Raw genomic sequence first — 20,992 nt, forward strand, 5'->3', positions numbered from 1 at the left:
CCGGTTCAGAAAACTGGGTCAGGGCAGCTAACAACAAATTTAAAACACTTAACTGTTGCAACAAAAAACAGCATAAAATACAGTATGAAACATGAATAACAATAAATTCAGAATTCAAAAATCGATTTAGGGGGGAAATCCATCCGATAAACGTTAGATGATCACCAGGGCTAGCTGGCTGAATTAGTCCTATTTGGGCCAATGAGGAGACCAGGGGAGAATTAGCTGTGGGATCCCAGAGCGGGTAATCTTCATAAAAAGGGGAGGGGGAGGGAAGGGAAGGAAGGGGAATAAAAGATCAGGCTGGATTCAAATTAAAGGCCAGGTGGAATAGCTCTGTCTTACAGGCCTGGCAGAAGGAGGTTAAATCCTGCAGGGCCCTGGTCTCCTGGGACAGAGCATTCCACCAGGTCGGAGCCATCACTGAGAAGGCCCTGGCCCTGGTGTTGCAGCTTTGAATCCATCACAGTGCAAGCATGTCTGTGTCTCCAACTTCCAGCCTTCCAGCCCATCTCATGGACATTCACACACTGTTATTCTCCTCCCTAGCAGCTAGATATTGAGTGGGGAAAGGGCCCACCCATTAGCCTGGAAGGGACCATCCCTGAGTGGGAACTGTAGTTGGGTTCCCACAAGGCAAGACACAAGTGATAACAGCAAGAACCTTTATTGAACTACATAACTGGGAAACAGGGGCAAAGCAACTGCTTATATACATTCGTAAAAGCCTGGGCCACTCCCACTCCCGACATGATTGGCTGTCTAAACTTCCAAGCAGCGAATCACGACTCACAAGTTCAAGAGCCAATGGCAGAGGCCCAAATCCTGAAATGTTCTGTGATTGGACATCATGTATCGAATCAGAACACAGGAGCTCAGCATCCTCAGTCCAGACTTAAGCTCAGACAAACACAGAGCCACTGAATACATAACAGGAACCATCACTTGGCAAACTTTTGAGGACATTTAAATGGCCAGCTAAAGCCGTTCTCTTGCTAAGATGCTTGTCTGACTAGGTTCAGCAGCAACAGAATCATCTTTTAGAGTCGAACCCTCACCGGGTACAAGATCCCAAGAATTGGGAACTCAGGGCATCATCCAGACTGACCCCCCCCACAATACAATTGCACAGAGGGAAATCCACTTTCAACTTGTTTTATTAACACGTGCACACACAAAATTAATTGCAACTCCACACTAAGCAGCATCAGCCCCCGCATCTCTGGTACACAAACTGGGTTATCATGGCAAAAAGGACGAGAGCAAGCGAAGATACGACGATAATCAGCGCCATTATCATCCCGGGATCCTTCATCATCACTGAAAGAGAAACAGCAAAACTCCAGTGAAGATTATTTCCTCTTTTTTTAAAGGCCCTGATTGCACTAATTTTTCCCCAAATACGATATAGCAGGGTGCTAGCTAAGGGGGAACGGTTTGGGCCCAGATAATCTGAAAGATCGTATCTCCCTTTACAAACCTGCCCAGGTGCTAAGGATCATCAGGTGAGGACCTTACCTGGGTCCCATCAGCATCATGCTTAGAGTAGGGTTACCAGACATCCCCGTTTCCCGGGGACAGTCCCCGGATTTGCAAATAAGTCCCCGGACAAATTCCATCCCCAGAATGTCCCCGGATTTCATCTAATGTCCCCGGGAAACGCAGCAGCGGCAGTCTCAGCAGCCCAGAGCAGTTGGGTCTTGCTGGCTTCAGGAGCTGCTCAGAAGTCCCCATATGATGGCAGTGCAGGGGCTCGAAGATGCAGTTTCCGGGCTGCCTCCACCTTCCCTGAGCCCAGAAACTAAGCTGTGAAGGGAGGCTCCATGCTGCCTATCAGAGCAGCCTCCCAACTCCTACTTGCGTGCAAGCAGGAGGGGGCAGGGATCTCTCACAGTTAGGCAACGGGAAGCCTCCCTTCCCAGCTGAGGGATCCCCGCCCCCTCCTGTTTGCACGCAAGTAGGAATGGGATTGGAGCTGCTCCGATGGGAAGGGAGGCATCGCGCTGCCCAAGCCTCGCTGCCGCCGCCGCCGCTCTCAACCCTCCTTCTCCGCCTTCCATGCCTGACCCACCGCGCATCGCTTCCCCACCACCACCACCGAAGAACCAACAACTCAAGGGCTGCCCAGGCTCATGGAGAAAGGGAGACAGAAGCCTCAGAGGAAGGGGAAACGTGGCGGTTGAGGTCAAGGCGGCCGTCGCCCCTCTGCCACTGCCATCACTGCAGAATCAACGTCCCGAACGTGTAGTAATTAATGAAAGTGTTCCCGGATTCATTGAAAAAAATCTGGTAACCTTCGCTTAGGGGTAAAACAAGAGCCTTCTCTGTGGCTGCTCCCAGATTGCGGAATTCCCTCCCAAAGAGAGCTTAGACTGGCTCCTTCCTTGTCCTTCCTCCAAAGATCTTCCTGTTCGGACAGGAAACTAAGGAACAGATTATGGTGATGGCTGGGCCTATTTTGGAGCTGTGTGACAGAGCAACAGACCCTCCAAGTCTCCCTATTTTCCAGGGACATCCCTGATAGAGAGAAGCCACCCCAGTTTCTGATTTAATCCCAGAATGTCCTGCTTTTCCTTAAAGGTAAAGGTACCCCTGACCATTAGGTCCAGTTGTGGCCGACTCTGGGGTTTCGGCGCTCATCGCTTTATTGGCCGAGGGAGCCGGCGTACAGCTTCCGGGTCATGTGGCCAGCATGACTAAGCCGCTTCTGGCGAACCAGAGCAGCGCACGGAAATGCCGTTTACCAGAGTGGTACCTATTTATCTACTTGCACTTTGACGTGCTTTTGAACTGCTAGGTTGGCAGGAGCAGGGACCGAGCAACGGGAGCTCACCCCGTCATTGCCGGGATTCGATCTGCCTACCTTCTGATCGGCAAGTCCTAGGCTCTGTGGTTTAACCCACAGCGCTACCCGCATCCCGCTTTTCCTGAGGGTGTCCCCATTTTCATTGGAGAAACGTTGGAGGGTATGGAGTTATCTGATCCCCTGTGCTATCTGAAGGCAATCCTGTATAGGGAAAGGTTTTTGTTTTTTTTAATGTTTAATGTTTTATTATATATGTTGGAAGCTGCCCAGAGCGGCTGGGGCAACCCGGTCAGATGTATGAGGTATAAATAGTAAAAATTATCATTATAGAATGGGACATCCCTATTTTCATCCGAGAAATGTTGGAGGGTATGGAGCAGGGGTCAGCAAACTTTTTCAGCAGGGGGCTGGTCCACTGTCCCTCAGACCTTGTGGGGGGCTGGACTATATTTTGAAAAAAAATATTGAACAAATTCCCGGATTTAGAAGGTGATTGGGCCGGATCCGGCCCCCAGGCCTTAGTTTGCCTACCCACGGTATGGAGACTACCTTGGACGGCAGTAGGCTTATCTTTTCTTGGAGGTTTTAAAGCAGAGATTGGATGGCCATGTGCCAGAGATTCTTTAACTAAGATTCCTGCATTGCAGGGGGTTGGGATGGATGACCTTTGGGGGTCCCCCTTCCGCTTCTACGATTCTACACTGTGCCGACAAAGCTCCCCCTTTCAGGTTGTTTGGGCAGCTCTGGGATCCTGGCAACAGGGACCCTGCCACAGAAATAGTTAATGGTCTTTGGCCACATGAGTCCACTCCGCTGTTGGGAGTAACCAAGCAAGAGAGGGGCAGATTCTCACAGGAGACCAAAGAGCCAAAGGAATCAATTAGTATAGCACTGCTGGCTGTCTCACATGCCGACTTGTGTTTCACAATCACCACTTTCTTCTCCGCGTCTGGAACTGGGCCCTGGGTTGAAGCAAGGGTGGTGTCCTCGTTGGACTCCGTTTGAATTAAAGACGAGTTCTCTGTAAGTGAAGGTGAAGAAGAATATAACAACAACAACAACAACAATAGTAGTAGTAATATTAATAACAACAACAACAATAATTTATTTATACCCCGCCCATCTGGCTGATTTTCCCCAGCCACTCTGGGCGGATCCCAATCAAGTGTTAAAAACAATACAGCAATAAATATTAAAAACTTCCCTAAACAGGGCTGCCTTCAGATGTCTTTTAAAGACAAGATAGCTGCTTATTTCCTTGACATCTGATGGGAGGGCATTCCACAGGGCAGGCGCCACCACCGAGAAGGCCCTCTGCCTGGTTCCCTGTAACCTCACATCTCGCAGGGAGGGAACTGCTAGAAGGCCCTCAGAGCTGGACCTCAGTGTCTGGGCAGAATGATGGGGGTGGAGATGCTCCTTCAGGTATACAGGACCAAGGCCGTTTAGGGCTTGAAAGGTCAGCACCAACACTTTGAATTGTGCTCGGAAATGTACTGAAGAAGAAGAAGAAGAAGACTTCTGTAACTTCCCAGATTTCTGTGATGCGTTCTGATGTGCGGCATGCGGGGAAATTCCCCTTGGGAGTGGTTCAAGTACAGAGGCTCACCCCAAATCCCAAATGGTCAGGCTTCATTCAACAATGCAATCCCAGACAGTTCAGAGTCTGCGAGAGCATTTCCATTAGGACAGACCTACAGGCAAAACTACAACACAATTCAAAGTGTTGGTGCTGACCTTTAAGTCCCTAAATGGCCACGACCCAGTAGACCTGAAGGAGCGTCTCCACCCCCATCGTTCTGCCTGGACGCTGAGGTCCAGCTCCGAGGGCCTTCTCCGAGAAGTGAGGTTGCAGGGAACCAGGCAGAGGGCCTTCTTGGTGGTGGCACCTGCCTTGTGGAGCACTCCTCCATCAGATGTCAAGGAAATAAACAACTATCTGACTTTTAGAAGACATCTGAAAGCAGCCCTGTTTAGGGAAGTTTTTAATGTTTAATGCTGTACAGTGGTACCTCGGGTTAAGTACTTAATTCGTTCCGGAGGTCCGTTCTTAACCTGAAACTGTTCTTAACCTGAAGCACCACTTTAGCTAATGCTGCCTCCGGCTGCTGCTGCCGGAGCATGATTTCTGTTCTCATCCTGAAGCAAAGTTCGTAACCTGAAGCACTATTTCTGGGTTAGCGGAGTCTGTAACCTGAAGCGTATGTAACCCGAGATACCACTGTATTGTATTTTTAACATTTGGTTGGGAGCCGCCCAAAGATTATATTATTATATTATATTATATTATATTATATTATATTATATTATATTATATTATATTATATTATATTATATTATATTATATTATATTATATTATATTATATTATATTATAATTATAATTATCTTAGCTCTTCATCCTTTGCCCAACCACTTTCTGCTACCCCATTGTCCCACCATCTCATCCAAAAACACTGTTCGGGGAAAACATTTACTCAACCCATTTATTTTTTTTACTGTACATGTTTGAACCCTCCTTCTACCTTATCCGCACTTGTTTTCCAATTTAACATTCAGCTGTTACGTTCCTCTTTAACCACTTGCCAGTTCTGTGGTCGGGTTGCATTGCTGCCTATGAGCCACTGGTCTCAACGATAATTTAACAGAAATTCCACCTCACCCATTCACCAGTAACTCAAAAGGAGAATTCAATAAAAGACGATATATGACTCTTTCCATTGAACACATTATAACCATCAAGCTAAGGCTCCAGGGGTGGCCAAACTCTGCCCTCCTGATGGTTTTGTGACTACAATTCCCATCATCCCTGGTCCTGATAGCTAGGGATGATGGGAGTTGTAGTCCAAAAACAGCTGGAGGGCCAAGTTTGGCCACCACTGAGCTAAGCCAAAAGACACATCCCACGTTTTAGGTCATCCTTCCCCCTCAAGATATTTTGAACTACGACTCCCATCATCTAGGACAATTGGCTAAGCTGACTAAGGATGATGGGAGTTGTAGTCCAAAACATCTGGAGGGCATCAGAGGGAGGCTGACCTAGATATACCCATGATGTTTTTGGTTTCAGAGACACCTGCCTTGCTGCCAATAGACATTTCTTTTCTGTCGCCCAACAGCTGTTCTCAGATTCGCCAGCATCTCGGAGCCTTTGGCTTCACTGATATTCCTTGAGCCTGCTAAGGGCATTTGCCTGGGAAAGAGAAAACACCAGTCTGGGGTGTTACAGAAGGGGGGGGGCATGTCTTCTTCACTACAATATATTTGCTCGACTCCATCACCCCTCCCCTGTCCTCCATAATCTCTCAAGTAATCCAGTCAAAATCACTCTGCCAAACCTTTCCTCCGGGCAATGCCAGGTGACAGACTACGTGTACATGGACCATTGTCTTCTCAGGATGTGCTTATCTGCGCATATCTCCAGCCCTCTGCATATTCCCCCCTCCCTCCTCCATATGTTAATCTGTGTAACCCAACCTCTCCTTAATGTATTCATGATGTAACTGGGATGTATTTTGCACTGTATTCTGGGACATGGAGGGAGTTTCAAAAGTTCATGTCACCCCTTTCTCGCTGTTCAATCTCGCCTTGAACCTGTTGCGCAATAAACTTGGATCTTCTGCAGTTTGCTCCTGCGTCCGGCTGAGCTCATTTTCTTCTGCAGGGACCCACGGACTTAGTCCGATGAGCTGGGTGGCAGAGTAACCCCGCACCCAGATTTTAGCCGTAACAGGGGAAAAAAACAATTAACATGAAAGGGAAGGGTGCATTGTACCAAAGCTACATACCATATTTTTCGCCCTATAGGACGCATCGGCCCATAAATTGGGGGGGGAATAAAGGGGAAAAAATATTTCCCCCCCAGGCACAGGGCTGGGCTGGGGGAAGTCCGAGCTTCCCCCACCCCAGCCCCCAGAACAGGCAGCTCTCCGCAAGCCGTTGGAGGCCAGCGTGAAGTCGCTTGCAGAGAGCTGCGCGAAGCCCACTCTGGGAGCATGTGGGGCTCGGGGAGAGGGAAGCCCGAGCTTCCCCCGTCCCCCTCCCCCAGAACGGGTCCCAGAGCGATCCCAAAGCTGCGCTCTGGGAGCTTGGCGGGCTTCCCCCGTCCCCAGCCCCCAGAACGGGTCCCAAAGTGATCCCGAAGCTGCGCGCAGCTTCGTTATCGCTCTGGGAGCTTGCAGGGCTGGGGGCGGGGGAAGTCTGCCACCAGCCTCCAAACCAGGTTGGGGGACAGCGGAATGGCGCCGTTCCGCCTCCCCGCTGTCCCCCAAACTTGTGGGGCTCTCCTGAAGCCTGGAGAGGAAAAAGTGCGTCCTATAGGGCGAAAAATATGGGTATTTAAAAGGTCCATTCAAATAATTCTGTGCCACCTCTTCCCATGGGCAGCACATCAGTTAACCTATGGAACTCGATGCTACTGGCTCAGAAATACAGGTGTTGCTCAGGTTTGTCGTTGCCCACCCTGCCCACCACACCTGCACCAGGTAAGTCAGTAAAACTGCTCATCCCTCCCACCCCAAATCACGTACACCTGTCCTGCTCTCCAGTTCTCATAGCTTGGAGGGGTGAAAAAGGAAGTGTGGTAGGTTGCTTGCCTACTGAGATAATAAGTATTCCCATAAAGGTAAAGGGACCCCTGACCATTAGGTCCAGTCATGGACGACTCTGGGGTTGTGGCGCTCATCTCGCTTTATTGGCCGAGGGAGCCGGCGTACAGCTTCCGGGTCATGTGGCCAGCAGGACTAAGCCGCTTCTGGCAAACCAGAGTAGCGCACGGAAACGCCGTTTACCTTCCCGCCGGAGCGGTACTTACCTGTATTTTTCGCTCTATAAGACACACCAGACCACAAGACGCAACTAGTTTTTGGAGGAGGAAAACAAGAAAAAAAAATATTCTGAATCTCAGAAGCCAGAACAGCAAGAGGGATGGCTGCGCAGTGAAAGCAGCCATCCCTCTTGCTGTTCTGGCTTCTGGGATTGCGGCGCAGCCTGCATTCACTCCATAAGACGCACACACATTTCCCCTTACTTTTTAGGAGGGAAAAAGTGAGTCTTATAGAGCAAAAAATACGGTATTTATCTACTTGCACTTTGATGTGCTTCCGAACTGCTAGGTTGGCAGGAGCATGGACCGAGCAACGGGAGCTCACCCCGTCGCGGGGATTCGAACCGCCGACCTTCTGATCAGCAAGCCCTAGGCTCTGTGGTTTAACCCACAGCACCACCCGCGTCCCAGTATTCCCATAGCCTGCCTTAAATGGTGTGTTGCCCTTAAAAAAGCCTAAGATATACTACTGGGCTGCAATGCAAATTTGGTTTGGGATCGCATTATCTGCCTTCTGGCCCCTCGTTCCTGTCCGTGGCTACAACATTATTCAAGCCAAGATAGAGGATATCTGTGGCCCTGCAAATCTTCTGGGACTCCAGCTGTCACGAGCCCTGAATTAAGGGGCGACACTCTGCAGATGCCCAGAGACACTCTGGCCACATTCCCACCATATAACACTAAGATGCCACTTTAAAGAGTCACGGCTTCCCCCAAAGAATTCTGGGTAGTGTAGTTTGTTATGGATGGAGCCTGAGTCTGGTTAGGAACCCTCCATTGCTTTCCTTAAGAAAGAGGTTGCTGGTGGTACTCACTAATGAAGTTGTTATAGTAAGAGCCACATTTCAAACCAGTGTTTTTTTTGCAGGACAAAAGATGCTAGTACCCTCAAGTACCCCCGGAAAAAAGTACAGGGAATCCCCCATATCCCCTCACAATTAATCAAATTCCTCAGGAAGAGGGATTGGTTGTTAAACCACTCCAAAAACTGTACATCTCTGGGGAGAATAAGGATCTCCTAAAAAAAACCCCACAACCTCAACTCACGTAATTATTTTGGGGAAACCATGGCTGTATTTAGAAAACATCTGAAGGCAGCCCTGTTTAGGGAAGTTTTGAATGCTTGATGCTTTATTATATTTTAAATATTTTTTGGAAGCCGCCCAGAGTGCCTGGGGAAATTATTATTATCATTTGATATATTAGCACTTTAAATGTATATGGGGTAATGCCGATAATAAGCCTTTGTATTTGTGATTTCCTTGTCTTCCAGACTGTAAGCTGCACCTACAAATATAGTTTTTCCCAGCTCAAGTTAACCTGAGAGGTCATTTATCGTAGGGAACCATCCAGGCGCTGTTCTCATGCCCAGTACCCTCTCTCCCCAAATACCTTACACGATTTTTTTGCAAACCTTGGACAATGACACTCAATGAGGACTGCAGACGGCAGGCTGGGCTCGGCTGTGGTGGGAGCAGGCCTTTCCGCTTTGTAAAACAAAATATTTCTGTAGATCATGGTGCCTGGAGTCAGCTGTTGGGAGAATAAACAGAGAATCGCACTGCAGTATTGAACACTTGATTGAGAGCCGCCCAGAGTTGCTGGGTAAACTCAGCCAGATGGGCAGGGGATAAATAATAAATTATTATTATTATTATTATCAACATTTGCACACACACAAGCCCAGATGTCAGGGTGATGGACACAGCTCCAAACCTTAATCCACATCTGCAATTTATTTGATTTTATTTATTGCATTCACAGCCCACCATTTTCTCGGAGGGGCTAAAGGTGGCAGAAATGCTTTGATCCCTCCTCATTCAATCGCTCAACAACCCTGAGAAGCACCCGGTGAACTTCACAGCCAAGTGGTGGGGGGATTTAAACTCTGGTCTCCCAGGTCCCTGCAACCACTGCACCACACTGCCTCTCGTTGGCAAGCGATGGAGAGTTCCCAGATGCACCAGGCTTGGGAAGTCCTCAGCCAGCCCAAAGGCAGGAAAGTGTCACAGGTCAAATCCGTGTCCAGGGCAGCTGTCTACCAACTCCATCTGGTACATAGGCTGAGACCCTATCTGCCTGCAGACTGTCTCGCCAGACTGGCGCATGCTCTGGTTATCTCCTGCTTGGACTACTGCCATGTGCTCTACGCGGGGCTACCTTTGAAGGTGACTCGGAAACTACAACTAATCCAGAATGCGGCAGCTAGACTGGTGACTGGGAGCGGCCGCCGAGACCACATAACACCGGTCTTGAAAGACCTACATTGGCTACCAGTACGTTTCCGAGCACAATTCAAAGTGTTGGTGCTGACCTTGAAAGCCCTAAACGGCCTCAAAGGCCCAGTAGACCTGAAGGAGCGTCTCCACCCCCATCGTTCTGCCCGGATGCTGAGGTCCAGCGCCGAGGGCCTTCTGGCAGTTCCGTCCCTGCGAGAAGTGAAGCTACAGGGAACCAGGCAGAGGGCCTTCTCGGTGGTGGCGCCCGCCCTGTGGAACGCCCTTCCAGCAGATGTCAAAGCGATAAATAACTACCTGACATTCAGGAGACATCTTAAGGCAGCCCTGTTCAGGGAAGTTTTTAACGTGTGATATTTTATTGTATTTTTTGTTTTTATGGAAGCCGTCCAGAGTGGCTGGGGAGGCCCAGCCAGATGGGCGGGGTATAAATAATAAATTATTATTATTATTATTAAACAAAAACCTGCCCTTATTCCCTTATGGGGGGCACAAAAGCCCTTATAAAGTCCTTTGTAGGTTCTCCATTGGTCTGAGAAAATAGCAGAGGCCAACCAGAGAATATTGAGAAGCAAAGCAGCTCGTAAGCCTGATCTTTATTGAACTGTTGCAACAGGGCGCTCCCCTCACACGCAGGAAAGGAGGAGGACCCCAAACCCAGGTGTGCCTGCCCTAGGGGTGTAACCCAAGACCACCACCCCACAAACATCATACCTGCATCACAGAAAAGGCGGTCTACAACAGAAATCTGAGTGCCTTGTTTTTTACCCTGTCTGCCAGGTTATTTGATAATGCCTTATCTGATTGCCTTTCCTGGTAGTCTGGCCATTCCTTTGAGATGGTGATTTCCCAATTCCTGAGACAATGGGAAGGTTCCCTCACCCTCTCCCTCCTTGCAGAGAAAACATTTGGTCAGTTGGGGAGTCAAAATGGTTTCAGGGCGGGCTTCCTGTGCTGCTCCAGACATGTGGGCCACACATCTATGTATGCGCTTGGGTTGATACAATTATGAATATATATATATATATATATATATATATATATATATATATATATGCAGGTTTTGGTGTCTTCGGGTGTCTTCCCGTGTAAGAGTCGGGGTGTCTGTAGGAACTCAAACACCAGACTCTGCTCTGTTCCAGTAACAAGAAGCCGAAAGCACCAGCCTGAAGATGACGAGTGAGACCTCGTCGAAACGTCGCACAGACACCCCGACTCTTACACGGGAAGACACCCGAAGACACCAAAACCTGCATTCCTGTACCCGTGAAAATCTACGAAAGCAAATATATATATATATATATATATATATATATATATATATATATATATATATGTATACACACACACACACGGTGGTACCTCAGGTTAAGTACTTAATTCGTTCCGGAGGTCCGTTCTTAACCTGAAACTGTTCTTAACCTGAAGCACCACTTTAGCTAATGGGGCCTCCCACTGCTGCTGCGCCACCGGAGCACGATTTCTGTTCTCATCCTCAAGCAAAGTTCTTTACCTGAAGCACTATTTCTGGGTTAGCGGAGTCTGTAACCTGAAGCGTATGTAATCCGAGGTTCCACTATACCCGAGGTTCCACTATATATATATATATATATATATATATATATATATATATATATATGCTTTCGTAGATTTTCACGGGTACAGGAATGCAGGTTTTGGTGTCTTCGGGTGTCTTCCCGTGTAAGAGTCGGGGTGTCTGGGCGACGTTTCGACGAGGTCTCACTCGTCATCTTCAGGCTGGTGCTTTCGGCTTCTTGTTACTGGAACAGAGCAGAATCTGGTGTTTGAGTTCCTATAAATACTGTTGAGGGGTGTGGTGTATAGCCTCCAACGTTCTGGGCAGAGAGGAAGTTCCTAGATTAGTGTGCCTTTTCTTCTTTTGTTCCTTAATTACTTGAGGGATATCTTGAGTGATTTCATGAGTGATATTCTGAATACCACTGGGTGGGTCATTAAGTGTGGATTAGTTGCTAAAGCTTTCGTGTCTTGACCTCTTGAGCTTGTGAAGAGTTTTTCTGAGAAGATGGCTGTGCTGCATTTAGTTGTGCTCTGGCTTGGCTTCGTGTATAGGGGCGAGCTGTGGTTTTGTGCCTTGTGCCAGCCAGATCTGTGTAGGGATTGCAGGGGGGTGCAGCATCCGGAGGTGCCACTATAGTTTGGCTACTGGATGGAGTCTGTAATATGTCTGTGGAGAGGGTCTGGGTTTGGGTCTGGTGTGGTTGATTGGTGACGGCGTTCTGTGTGCCTCTGGTTCTGGTGTCGGTTTTTGTGGGGAGGGCTAATTTCCAGATGTCTGGCAGGCGGGACGTGTCGTCACGCTTGTTCATGTTGTGAGGGTGTTTCTCTATCTCGATGGCTTCCATGATTATTCTCTTGTGGTGATGTTCCATGTTAAAGAGCAATTTGGAATCTGCAAAATTAATTTCGTGTCCTGTTTCTTTCATGTGTTGGAAAAGAGAGGAAGTTTTTTCTTCTTTTTTGACGGCATTCTTGTGTTCTGCGATACGTGCATTTATTCGTCTGTTTGTTTGTCCAATGTACGTGGCTGGGCAGACTTTGCAGGGTATTTCATAGACCCCTTGGTTTTCCAGCTGGATTTTGTCTTTTGGGTTTCTGAGGATATTGGCTATTTTTTGGTTGGTGCAGAAGGCTGTTTTGATATTGTGTTTATGGAGGATTTTGCTGATTTTGTCTGTAGTGCCCTTGATATAAGGAAGGAGGGCCATGCCATTGTTTTCTTCTGTGTCTTGGTTTTTGGGGGGTGTTTCTTTTTGGATTAGCTTCGTAACCCTGTTTTTCTGGTATCCATTGGCGATTAACACATTTGAGAGATTCTGTAACTCAGTTGTCAAGTGGTCTTTGTCAGCCAGGCGTTTGGTTCTGGAGATGAGAGTCTTGGCTACGGAGTTTATTTGTGCAGGGTGGTGGTGTGATTGTGCATGTAAGTAGCGGTTGGTGTGTGTTTTTTTCCGGTAGATAGTGTGTCCTAGGGAGCCATCAGGTTTTTTGTAGATTAGGACGTCAAGAAAGGGGAGTTGGTTGTTGTCTTCTATTTCCATAGTGAATTGTATTTTGGGGTGTAGGCTGTTGAGATGTGTGAGGAAGCTATCTAGTTTTTCTTTCCCGTGTGGCCAAATTACAAAGGTGTCGTCAACATATCTGAGCCAAAGTTTGGGTTTGTGTTCTGACTTGTCTAAAGCATTGGTTTCAAAGTGTTCCATGTACAAATTTGCGATGACCAGCAGACAAAGGCAACGCCACTGTTGTGATGAACACATCGGACTACCAAGCAAAACTATCAAATCTACTCCAAGACCCTACCTACCAACCTATAAAAACAGATCCCACCACCTATCTGGAAAAAACCACCAAATCCAAAATAAAAGCCTCTCCTATCAGTGAAGAAATCCAGCTAAGAATCATCCCCAGAGAAAAATCTTCCAGATGCCCCAAACTCTACGGTCTCCCCAAGATACACAAAGAAGGAACACCACTCAGACCAATAGTCAGCTCCATAGGCTCACCTCTACAAAATCTCGCTAAATTTCTCGCTAAGCAACTTCAGCCCTATGCAGAATCCATCGCTTCACACGTTACTAACTCCTTCCAGTTCATAGAAACAATAAAGAAGCAATACCTACATCCCGATGACCTACTTGTGAGCTTCGATGTTGTATCTCTCTTCACTCAAGTGCCCATTAATGAAGCCTTGACAGCCATTCAAAACAAATACAACCCCCCCAAATACATCCTGGACCTGACCAACCACTGCCTAACCAACACGTACTTCATCCACAATGGACAAAGATACAAACAGATAGAAGGAGCACCTATGGGATCACCCCTCTCACCGGTCATCGCAAATTTGTACATGGAACACTTTGAAACCAATGCTTTAGACAAGTCAGAACACAAACCCAAACTTTGGCTCAGATATGTTGACGACACCTTTGTAATTTGGCCACACGGGAAAGAAAAACTAGATAGCTTCCTCACACATCTCAACAGCCTACACCCCAAAATACAATTCACTATGGAAATAGAAGACAACAACCAACTCCCCTTTCTTGACGTCCTAATCTACAAAAAACCTGATGGCTCCCTAGGACACACTATCTACCGAAAAAAAAACACACACCAACCGCTACTTACATGCACAATCACACCACCACCCTGCACAAATAAACTCCGTAGCCAAGACTCTCATCTCCAGAACCAAACGCCTGGCTGACAAAGACCACTTGACAACTGAGTTACAGAATCTCTCAAATGTGTTAATCGCCAATGGATACCAGAAAAACAGGGTTACGAAGCTAATCCAAAAAGAAACACCCCCCAAAAACCAAGACACAGAAGAAAACAATGGCATGGCCCTCCTTCCTTATATCAAGGGCACTACAGACAAAATCAGCAAAATCCTCCATAAACACAATATCAAAACAGCCTTCTGCACCAACCAAAAAATAGCCAATATCCTCAGAAACCCAAAAGACAAAATCCAGCTGGAAAACCAAGGGGTCTATGAAATACCCTGCAAAGTCTGCCCAGCCACGTACATTGGACAAACAAACAGACGAATAAATGCACGTATCGCAGAACACAAGAATGCCGTCAAAAAAGAAGAAAAAACTTCCTCTCTTTTCCAACACATGAAAGAAACAGGACACGAAATTAATTTTGCAGATTCCAAATTGCTCTTTAACATGGAACATCACCACAAGAGAATAATCATGGAAGCCATCGAGATAGAGAAACACCCTCACAACATGAACAAGCGTGACGACACGTCCCGCCTGCCAGACATCTGGAAATTAGCCCTCCCCACAAAAACCGACACCAGAACCAGAGGCACACAGAACGCCGTCACCAATCAACCACACCAGACCCAAACCCAGACCCTCTCCACAGACATATTACAGACTCCATCCAGTAGCCAAACTATAGTGGCACCTCCGGATGCTGCACCCCCCTGCAATCCCTACACAGATCTGGCTGGCACAAGGCACAAAACCACAGCTCGCCCCTATACACGAAGCCAAGCCAGAGCACAACTAAATGCAGCACAGCCATCTTCTCAGAAAAACTCTTCACAAGCTCAAGAGGTCAAGACACGAAAGCTTTAGCAACTAATCTACACTTAATGACCCACCCAGTGGTATTCAGAATATCACTCATGAAATCACTCAAGATATCCCTCAAGTAATTAAGGAACAAAAGAAGAAGAGGCACACTAATCTAGGAACTTCCTCTCTGCCCAGAACGTTGGAGGCTATACACCACACCCCTCAACAGTATTTATAGGAACTCAAACACCAGACTCTGCTCTGTTCCAGTAACAAGAAGCCGAAAGCACCAGCCTGAAGATGACGAGTGAGACCTCGTCGAAACGTCGCCCAGACACCCCGACTCTTACACGGGAAGACACCCGAAGACACCAAAACCTGCATTCCTGTACCCGTGAAAATCTACGAAAGCAAATATATATATATATATATATATATATATATATATATATATATATATATGCAGGTTTTGGTGTCTTCGGGTGTCTTCCCGTGTAAGAGTCGGGGTGTCTGTGCGACGTTTCGACGAGGTCTCACTCGTCATCTTCAGGCTGGTGCTTTCGGAAGAAGCCGAAAGCACCAGCCTGAAGATGACGAGTGAGACCTCGTCGAAACGTCGCCCAGACACCCCGACTCTTACACGGGAAGACACCCGAAGACACCAAAACCTGCATTCCTGTACCCGTGAAAATCTACGAAAGCATATATATATATATATACATATACACACACACACATGTATATATATGACCTTACTTTTTTATTTCAAGGAATCATAGAATCATAGAGTTGGAGGAAAGTGAGGCTCTGTTCCCAACATTTCAACATCACCCAGAAGGAAGAACGGAGAAGACAAAGGAGGAACCCCAACATCTCACCTGGACCTGGGATCCGCACGCTTGGAGGGCGACTGCAAAAACCACAGTTTCTCCTTCGAGGCTCGTATAAGGACAGTCTCCCAGGGCCAGGTCACTTGGTTTCACCAGCTCTTTGGCTCCTGGACTTTTCTCCACTGACACAATAACTTGGGACTGGTCACATTTTACCTTTACCCAGTAAGGCCCAGTTTGCTGAACCCACCAGGACTGGGTCGAAGGGAACCACTGTCCTGTATGAATTCTAAATGGGGCTGGCATCGCCCCCACAGTTAAGCAAATTAACAGCCAGCCATAGCCCTCCATTCTTCACACCCTACAAGGCCTTCTTCAGCCCAGAAAGGGAAAAAGACCCCTAACAGCTGCTTTTTATAGATTCACCTGCAACAGGTGATTAACAGTTTTTTCCCCCTCCCTCTCTTCATCACACACCTGTCTTGGACCAAAAGGTGATTGCTATGGGGAGTATTTTCCTCCCATTGTATGAGATGGTTAGAGCTCCTCCAGTTTGCAAGGCTCATTTGACAACAAAAAAGAAACTGAGCCTTTCTTGTCGTTTTCCCAGTCCTGTGGAACTCTCCGCCACTAGAGAGTCTTCTGTTTTCGACTTTTAAACGCCTGCCGTAAAACTTTGCTATTCCGGCAGGTTATGCAGGCAATTATCTTTCCGCAACAGTTATCTGGTTTCAATTTTCTACATGGTTTTTATTGTGTGGTTTGATGTTACAGTTGTTGCAAACTGCTTTTTTAAAATAACCAATTTAAATAAATGATAAAATAAAATAAAATAAGGCTACTACTCTTTTCTCCGGTGGGTGAAGATGGAGATAGGATGGGTTTGTTGAAGATTGTAAAAAGTTTGCCGCACCCTAACTTTGGGGGTATGTTTCAGCCTGTTGATTTCAGGGGGGCTAAGCACACATAACTTTGGGGACTGAGCCCCATTAGACAGAGTGGAACTTGCTTCTAGGTAAGCATTCAGGCCGGGATTGCAGGGTAAGGCTGCAAACCTAACCGTGTCTACTCAGAAGTAAGTCCTGTTGGGGCTTACTCACAGGTAAGTGGGGTTTTGACTGCAGCCTTAAAAAGTGTAAAATATTAACACACACACACATACCCTCCCCACTATTGACTGACAGCAGTTTCTTACATGTTTACCCAGGAAGTCCTACTGAGCTCTATGGGTGTTAATCTTAGGTATGCTGTGTAGCTTTGAAATATGCCACTGAGGTTGTTGTGTATTGAGTCAAAGGATTTTATATCTGTATTATTATTGTCTGTATTTGCATTAGGGTAAAGTAACTGCCTTTAGGTTCCAGAGGGTACAGCTACTATTGGTTCATTTAAGCTGCTGTATTTGGATCCTCTGTCTTAATGGTTTCCTCCAAAAGGCAGGACTGTGATTGCCTGATATTGTTCCCTCCAAAATGTATCCTTTCTTGCTAGTTCCCTGTCCCTATAAATGTAGCTTTCCTCTCCCCAGACCTTAGTCTTGTTGCTTTAATAAAGAAGTGTTACTAGAGAACTGTCTCCAGCATGTTATATCAAGAGAGCTGAAATCACAAACCCCACGTCACAACAGAGGTATCAATGATTCTTCTGAAGAAGGCGCAGCAGAGACTGTACTTTTTGAGAATTCTAAGGAAAAACCATATTCCGCAGAAACTGCTGCTTGCCTTCTATCACTGTGCCATTGAGAGCGTGCTCACTTATGGCTTATGTGTGTGGTATGGAAGCTGTACTACCCGGGACAGGTTGGGGTTGTGCAGGGTTGTTAAGGCAGCAGAGAGCATTGTTGGCTGCCCACTCTCCACCTTAGAGCAGATTTATGCCACAAGGTGCCATAGGAAGGCACTGGACATAGTAAAGGATCCATCGCATCCTGGTCACTGTCTCTTCGAGCTCCTGCCGTCGGGACGGAGATACAGGACGATGAAGACAAGAACGAGCCGTCTTCAGAACAGCTTCTTCCCCAGAGCGATCTCGGCCCTGAATGGGAAGTCCGGACTTTGAAAGACATCTAATCTTCCTTGCTGTATTATACTGTATTGTTTTAATGAGTGTTTTTATAGTTGTTTTGATTTTGTGTGGAGTGCCCTACCTGGGTGGATGGAGCAGCCAAGTAATTTCGTTGTCCCCAAGAGGGGGCAATGACAATAAAGATATTATTATTATTATTATTATTATTATTATTATGAACTGCTCAGAGGCTTTATTGCAATCAAGCGGTCTATAAATGCTGTTTAAAAAAATAACTAATTTTATCTAGAGAGTTTTAAAAATCCAATTTTTCGGCCAAAAAGAGGGCATAATTGCAACTTGCTAAAATGAAAAGAATCTGAAACGGATGCAACACAAAAGGAAAACAGGTTGGGAGGAGGAAAGGAGCGCACCAAGTCTAACAAGAAGTTGTGATGGGCGGGGTATAAATAAATGAATAATAATAATGCTGATGCTGAAGTCATATTATTATGCTATTAAAATGTTAATGCCTAATACTAATAATAGATTTACAATTTAAAGAGACACGAGGAAATAAGTGCGCTGTACTGATGCCAATAATGTAATTTTTATTGCACCTGTTGCATTTGTATTGCTGCAACATTACATTATTATCATTAATAACCAATTATTAACACACTGAAATATTGCATTTGTATCGCTGTCCTACCCGATTATTAAATACCAATAAGCAAAATTATTGTTGACGCATTGCAATTTTAGCAACCACGTATTAATGTGTCAGAATTAATAATGAATAAATAAATAAAGATCATTTGTGCATTTGATGTTTTAATGCAGATTTGAGGTCCCCCCCCGCCTTAAAAATATAACAATAAACTATCATTATTATCCCCAGAGAGTGTTTGCCCTGCTGCCGTAAAGCGCTCCTGCCGGAAAAGAAAAAGACGGAAAAGGCGGCACGTAGCCGCTGCGCCAGCCTGCCGTAAAGCGCGGCGGCGGCGGCGCTGCGCTCCTCCCTCCCTCCCTCCTGCCGTAAAGCGTTTCCGGGCGTCGAAGCGCCCTCCTGCCGCCAAGCGGGCCGGCGGAGGCATGCCCCTGTGCCGTAAAGCGCGGCCGTCCGTCGCGCGCGGCTGTGCGCCCTGGTGCCTCCGCCGTGGGTGGGGTGGGGGAGGCGGCGGAGGGGGCGGCCTGGTCCACCGGGGGGCGGGATGCTGGGCCCGGGCGGCGGCGGGGGGGAGCGGGCGGCGGCGGGGCCCGGCGCGGGCCTCTCTCCGGCGCCTCTGCCGCTGCTGCACCCTCGCACGGGGCGGCTGGTGACGGTGTCTCGGGGCGGCCGCAGCGCCGCCCGCTCGCAGCCCGGCCAGGAGTTCAACCACGGGCTCGTCCTCAGCAGGGAACCCCTCGCCCCGGGCGCCGTCTTCACCGTCCGCATCGACAGGAAGGTGAGGGGGGGGGGAAAGAGCGGGGTAGGCGGAGGGTGGGGGGGAAGAAGAGGGGGGTAACTGTGGGGTAAGGTGAAAGGTTGAAGATCAGGGTATGTGGAGGGTGGGGGGATGTGGAGGTTAAGTGAGGGGGATAACTGGGGTAACTGTGGGGTAAGATGAAAGGTTGAAGATCAGGGTATGTGGAGGGTGGGGGGATGTGGAGGTTAAGTGAGGGGGATAACTGGGGTAACTGTGGGGTAAGATGAAAGGTTGAAGATCAGGGTATGTGGAGGGTGGGGGGATGTAAGAAGAGTGAAGAGTGAGGTACATGGAGGCTGTGGGGGTAACTGGGATAAGGTGAAGGGTGACGATCAGGGTGACTGGGGGGTAAGTGAGGGGGGATAACTGGGGCAATGGGTAAGATGAAAGGTTGACGATCAGGGTAGGCGGGGGGGATGTAAGAAGAGTGTGGTATGTGGAGGGTAAGGGGATAACTGGGGTAAGATGAAGGGTGAAGATCAGGAGATGGGGGTGACTGAAGTAACTGGGGGGTAAGAAGAGTGAAGGGTGGGGTATGTGGAGGCCAGGTGAGCGGTAAGTGGGGAGATAACAGGGCTAGGTGAAGATTGAAGATCAGGGTATGTGGTGGGCGGGGAGATGGGAGAATAGCTGAGGGAAGAAGGCTAGGCTGGGAGGGGGGTGGGAGCTCTGTTGGGTTTGTATGTAGGAAAGCTCACAGATTTCCCCCCCCCCCAGTGTGGCAGGTGCCAGAGGGAGGGAGGGGCAACTGGGGTGCAGGTGGGGCAACCAGAGGAGTGGGAAGCAGGGTGAGTGGGAGACATGTTGGGGTAACTGTGGGTGGGAAGAAGGGCCGAATAAGCAGGGTAGAATAATGGCAGAATAATGTAGGGTAAGATGAAGAAGGAAGATCAGGGTGTGTGGAGGGTGATTTGGTGGCAACTGGGGTGTGTGGGGCTGGGAGATCAGCCTGTGGGGTGCAGAGATGAGCGGGGTGGAATATATGAGAGGTAAAGGGAGGTATCTGGAGATGGATTTTGTTGTGGTCTGTGTGGAGGGAGAAGAAAGGGAGCTCCAGGGGTACATATGAGGCTGTATTCATGGTCTTCACCCCTCTGCCATCTGGTCCTAACAACAGCCCTGTGAGGTGGGCTACACTAAGGGAGAATAGTGGCATCTGGGGCAAGAGGTGACTGGGAGGGGAAACAGGTTATGGGAAGTAAGGGCCACGTGTCCCGAGTTCAAGAGCAGTGAGGGCCGAGAATGGAGAGAACGATCACTCTCTCTAAGAGCCAACGTCGATTGTGAGTGCCAATGTCTGCGTACTGTAGACAAATTGGAGCTACAGGAAAACAAGAGAGGATGCCGTCTCCATTTAGCAAAGGGACTGCAAATTTAAAATCCAACATGTATCATAATGCCGTTTTGCAAATCTCAGTTGCAACCACCTATGGAGTACTGTGCACAGTTCTGGTTGCCTTGCTTTAGAAAATGTGTAGCTGGGAAAAGTTCAGAAGGTGGAGAAAAGTTTTTTCTCATTTTCATAACACCAGGAAGCTGAACAGTTCAGGGCAGACAAAGAAAAGTACTCCTTCCCACAGCGCTTTGTTAAACTATGGAACTCACTGCCACAAGAGGTCATGTTGCTCACCCACCTGAATGGCTTTAAAAATGGATTAGACAAATAGCCCATCAGTGCCATTTAACCACAGTGGTTTAGTATTCTCTCTCCACTGTCAGAGGTCTTGGAATACCAGCT

General features: G+C 47.8%; 2 protein-coding genes across 2 annotated transcripts in view; one reads left to right on the forward strand and one right to left on the reverse strand.

Moving 5' to 3' along the window:
- Positions 1–1,156: 1,156 nt before the first annotated feature.
- LOC309518077 (zona pellucida sperm-binding protein 3-like) lies at positions 1,157–16,894 on the reverse strand. Its single transcript, XM_082197896.1, has 5 exons — positions 15,830–16,894; positions 9,045–9,163; positions 5,886–5,998; positions 3,714–3,827; positions 1,157–1,320 (listed from the first exon to the last, which is right to left on the reverse strand). The coding sequence occupies exons 1-5, from the start codon at positions 16,130–16,132 to the stop codon at positions 1,208–1,210; spliced, it is 762 nt and encodes a 253-aa protein (XP_082054022.1). The 5' UTR covers positions 16,133–16,894; the 3' UTR covers positions 1,157–1,207.
- Positions 16,895–18,999: 2,105 nt separating this feature from the next.
- NEURL4 (neuralized E3 ubiquitin protein ligase 4) overlaps positions 19,000–20,992 on the forward strand; it is a gene marked incomplete at its 5' end in the record, with an annotated part of 79,546 nt that continues 77,553 nt past the window's right edge. Inside the window, one exon of the mRNA XM_082197480.1 lies at positions 19,000–19,233. Within this exon, the coding sequence (XP_082053606.1) occupies positions 19,000–19,233 (234 nt within the window). The remainder of the gene's footprint in view (positions 19,234–20,992) is intronic.

Source organism: Podarcis vaucheri (genome assembly GCF_965113315.1).
Source record: "Podarcis vaucheri genome assembly, chromosome: 13".
NCBI classification, from domain to species: Eukaryota; Metazoa; Chordata; class Lepidosauria; order Squamata; family Lacertidae; genus Podarcis; species Podarcis vaucheri.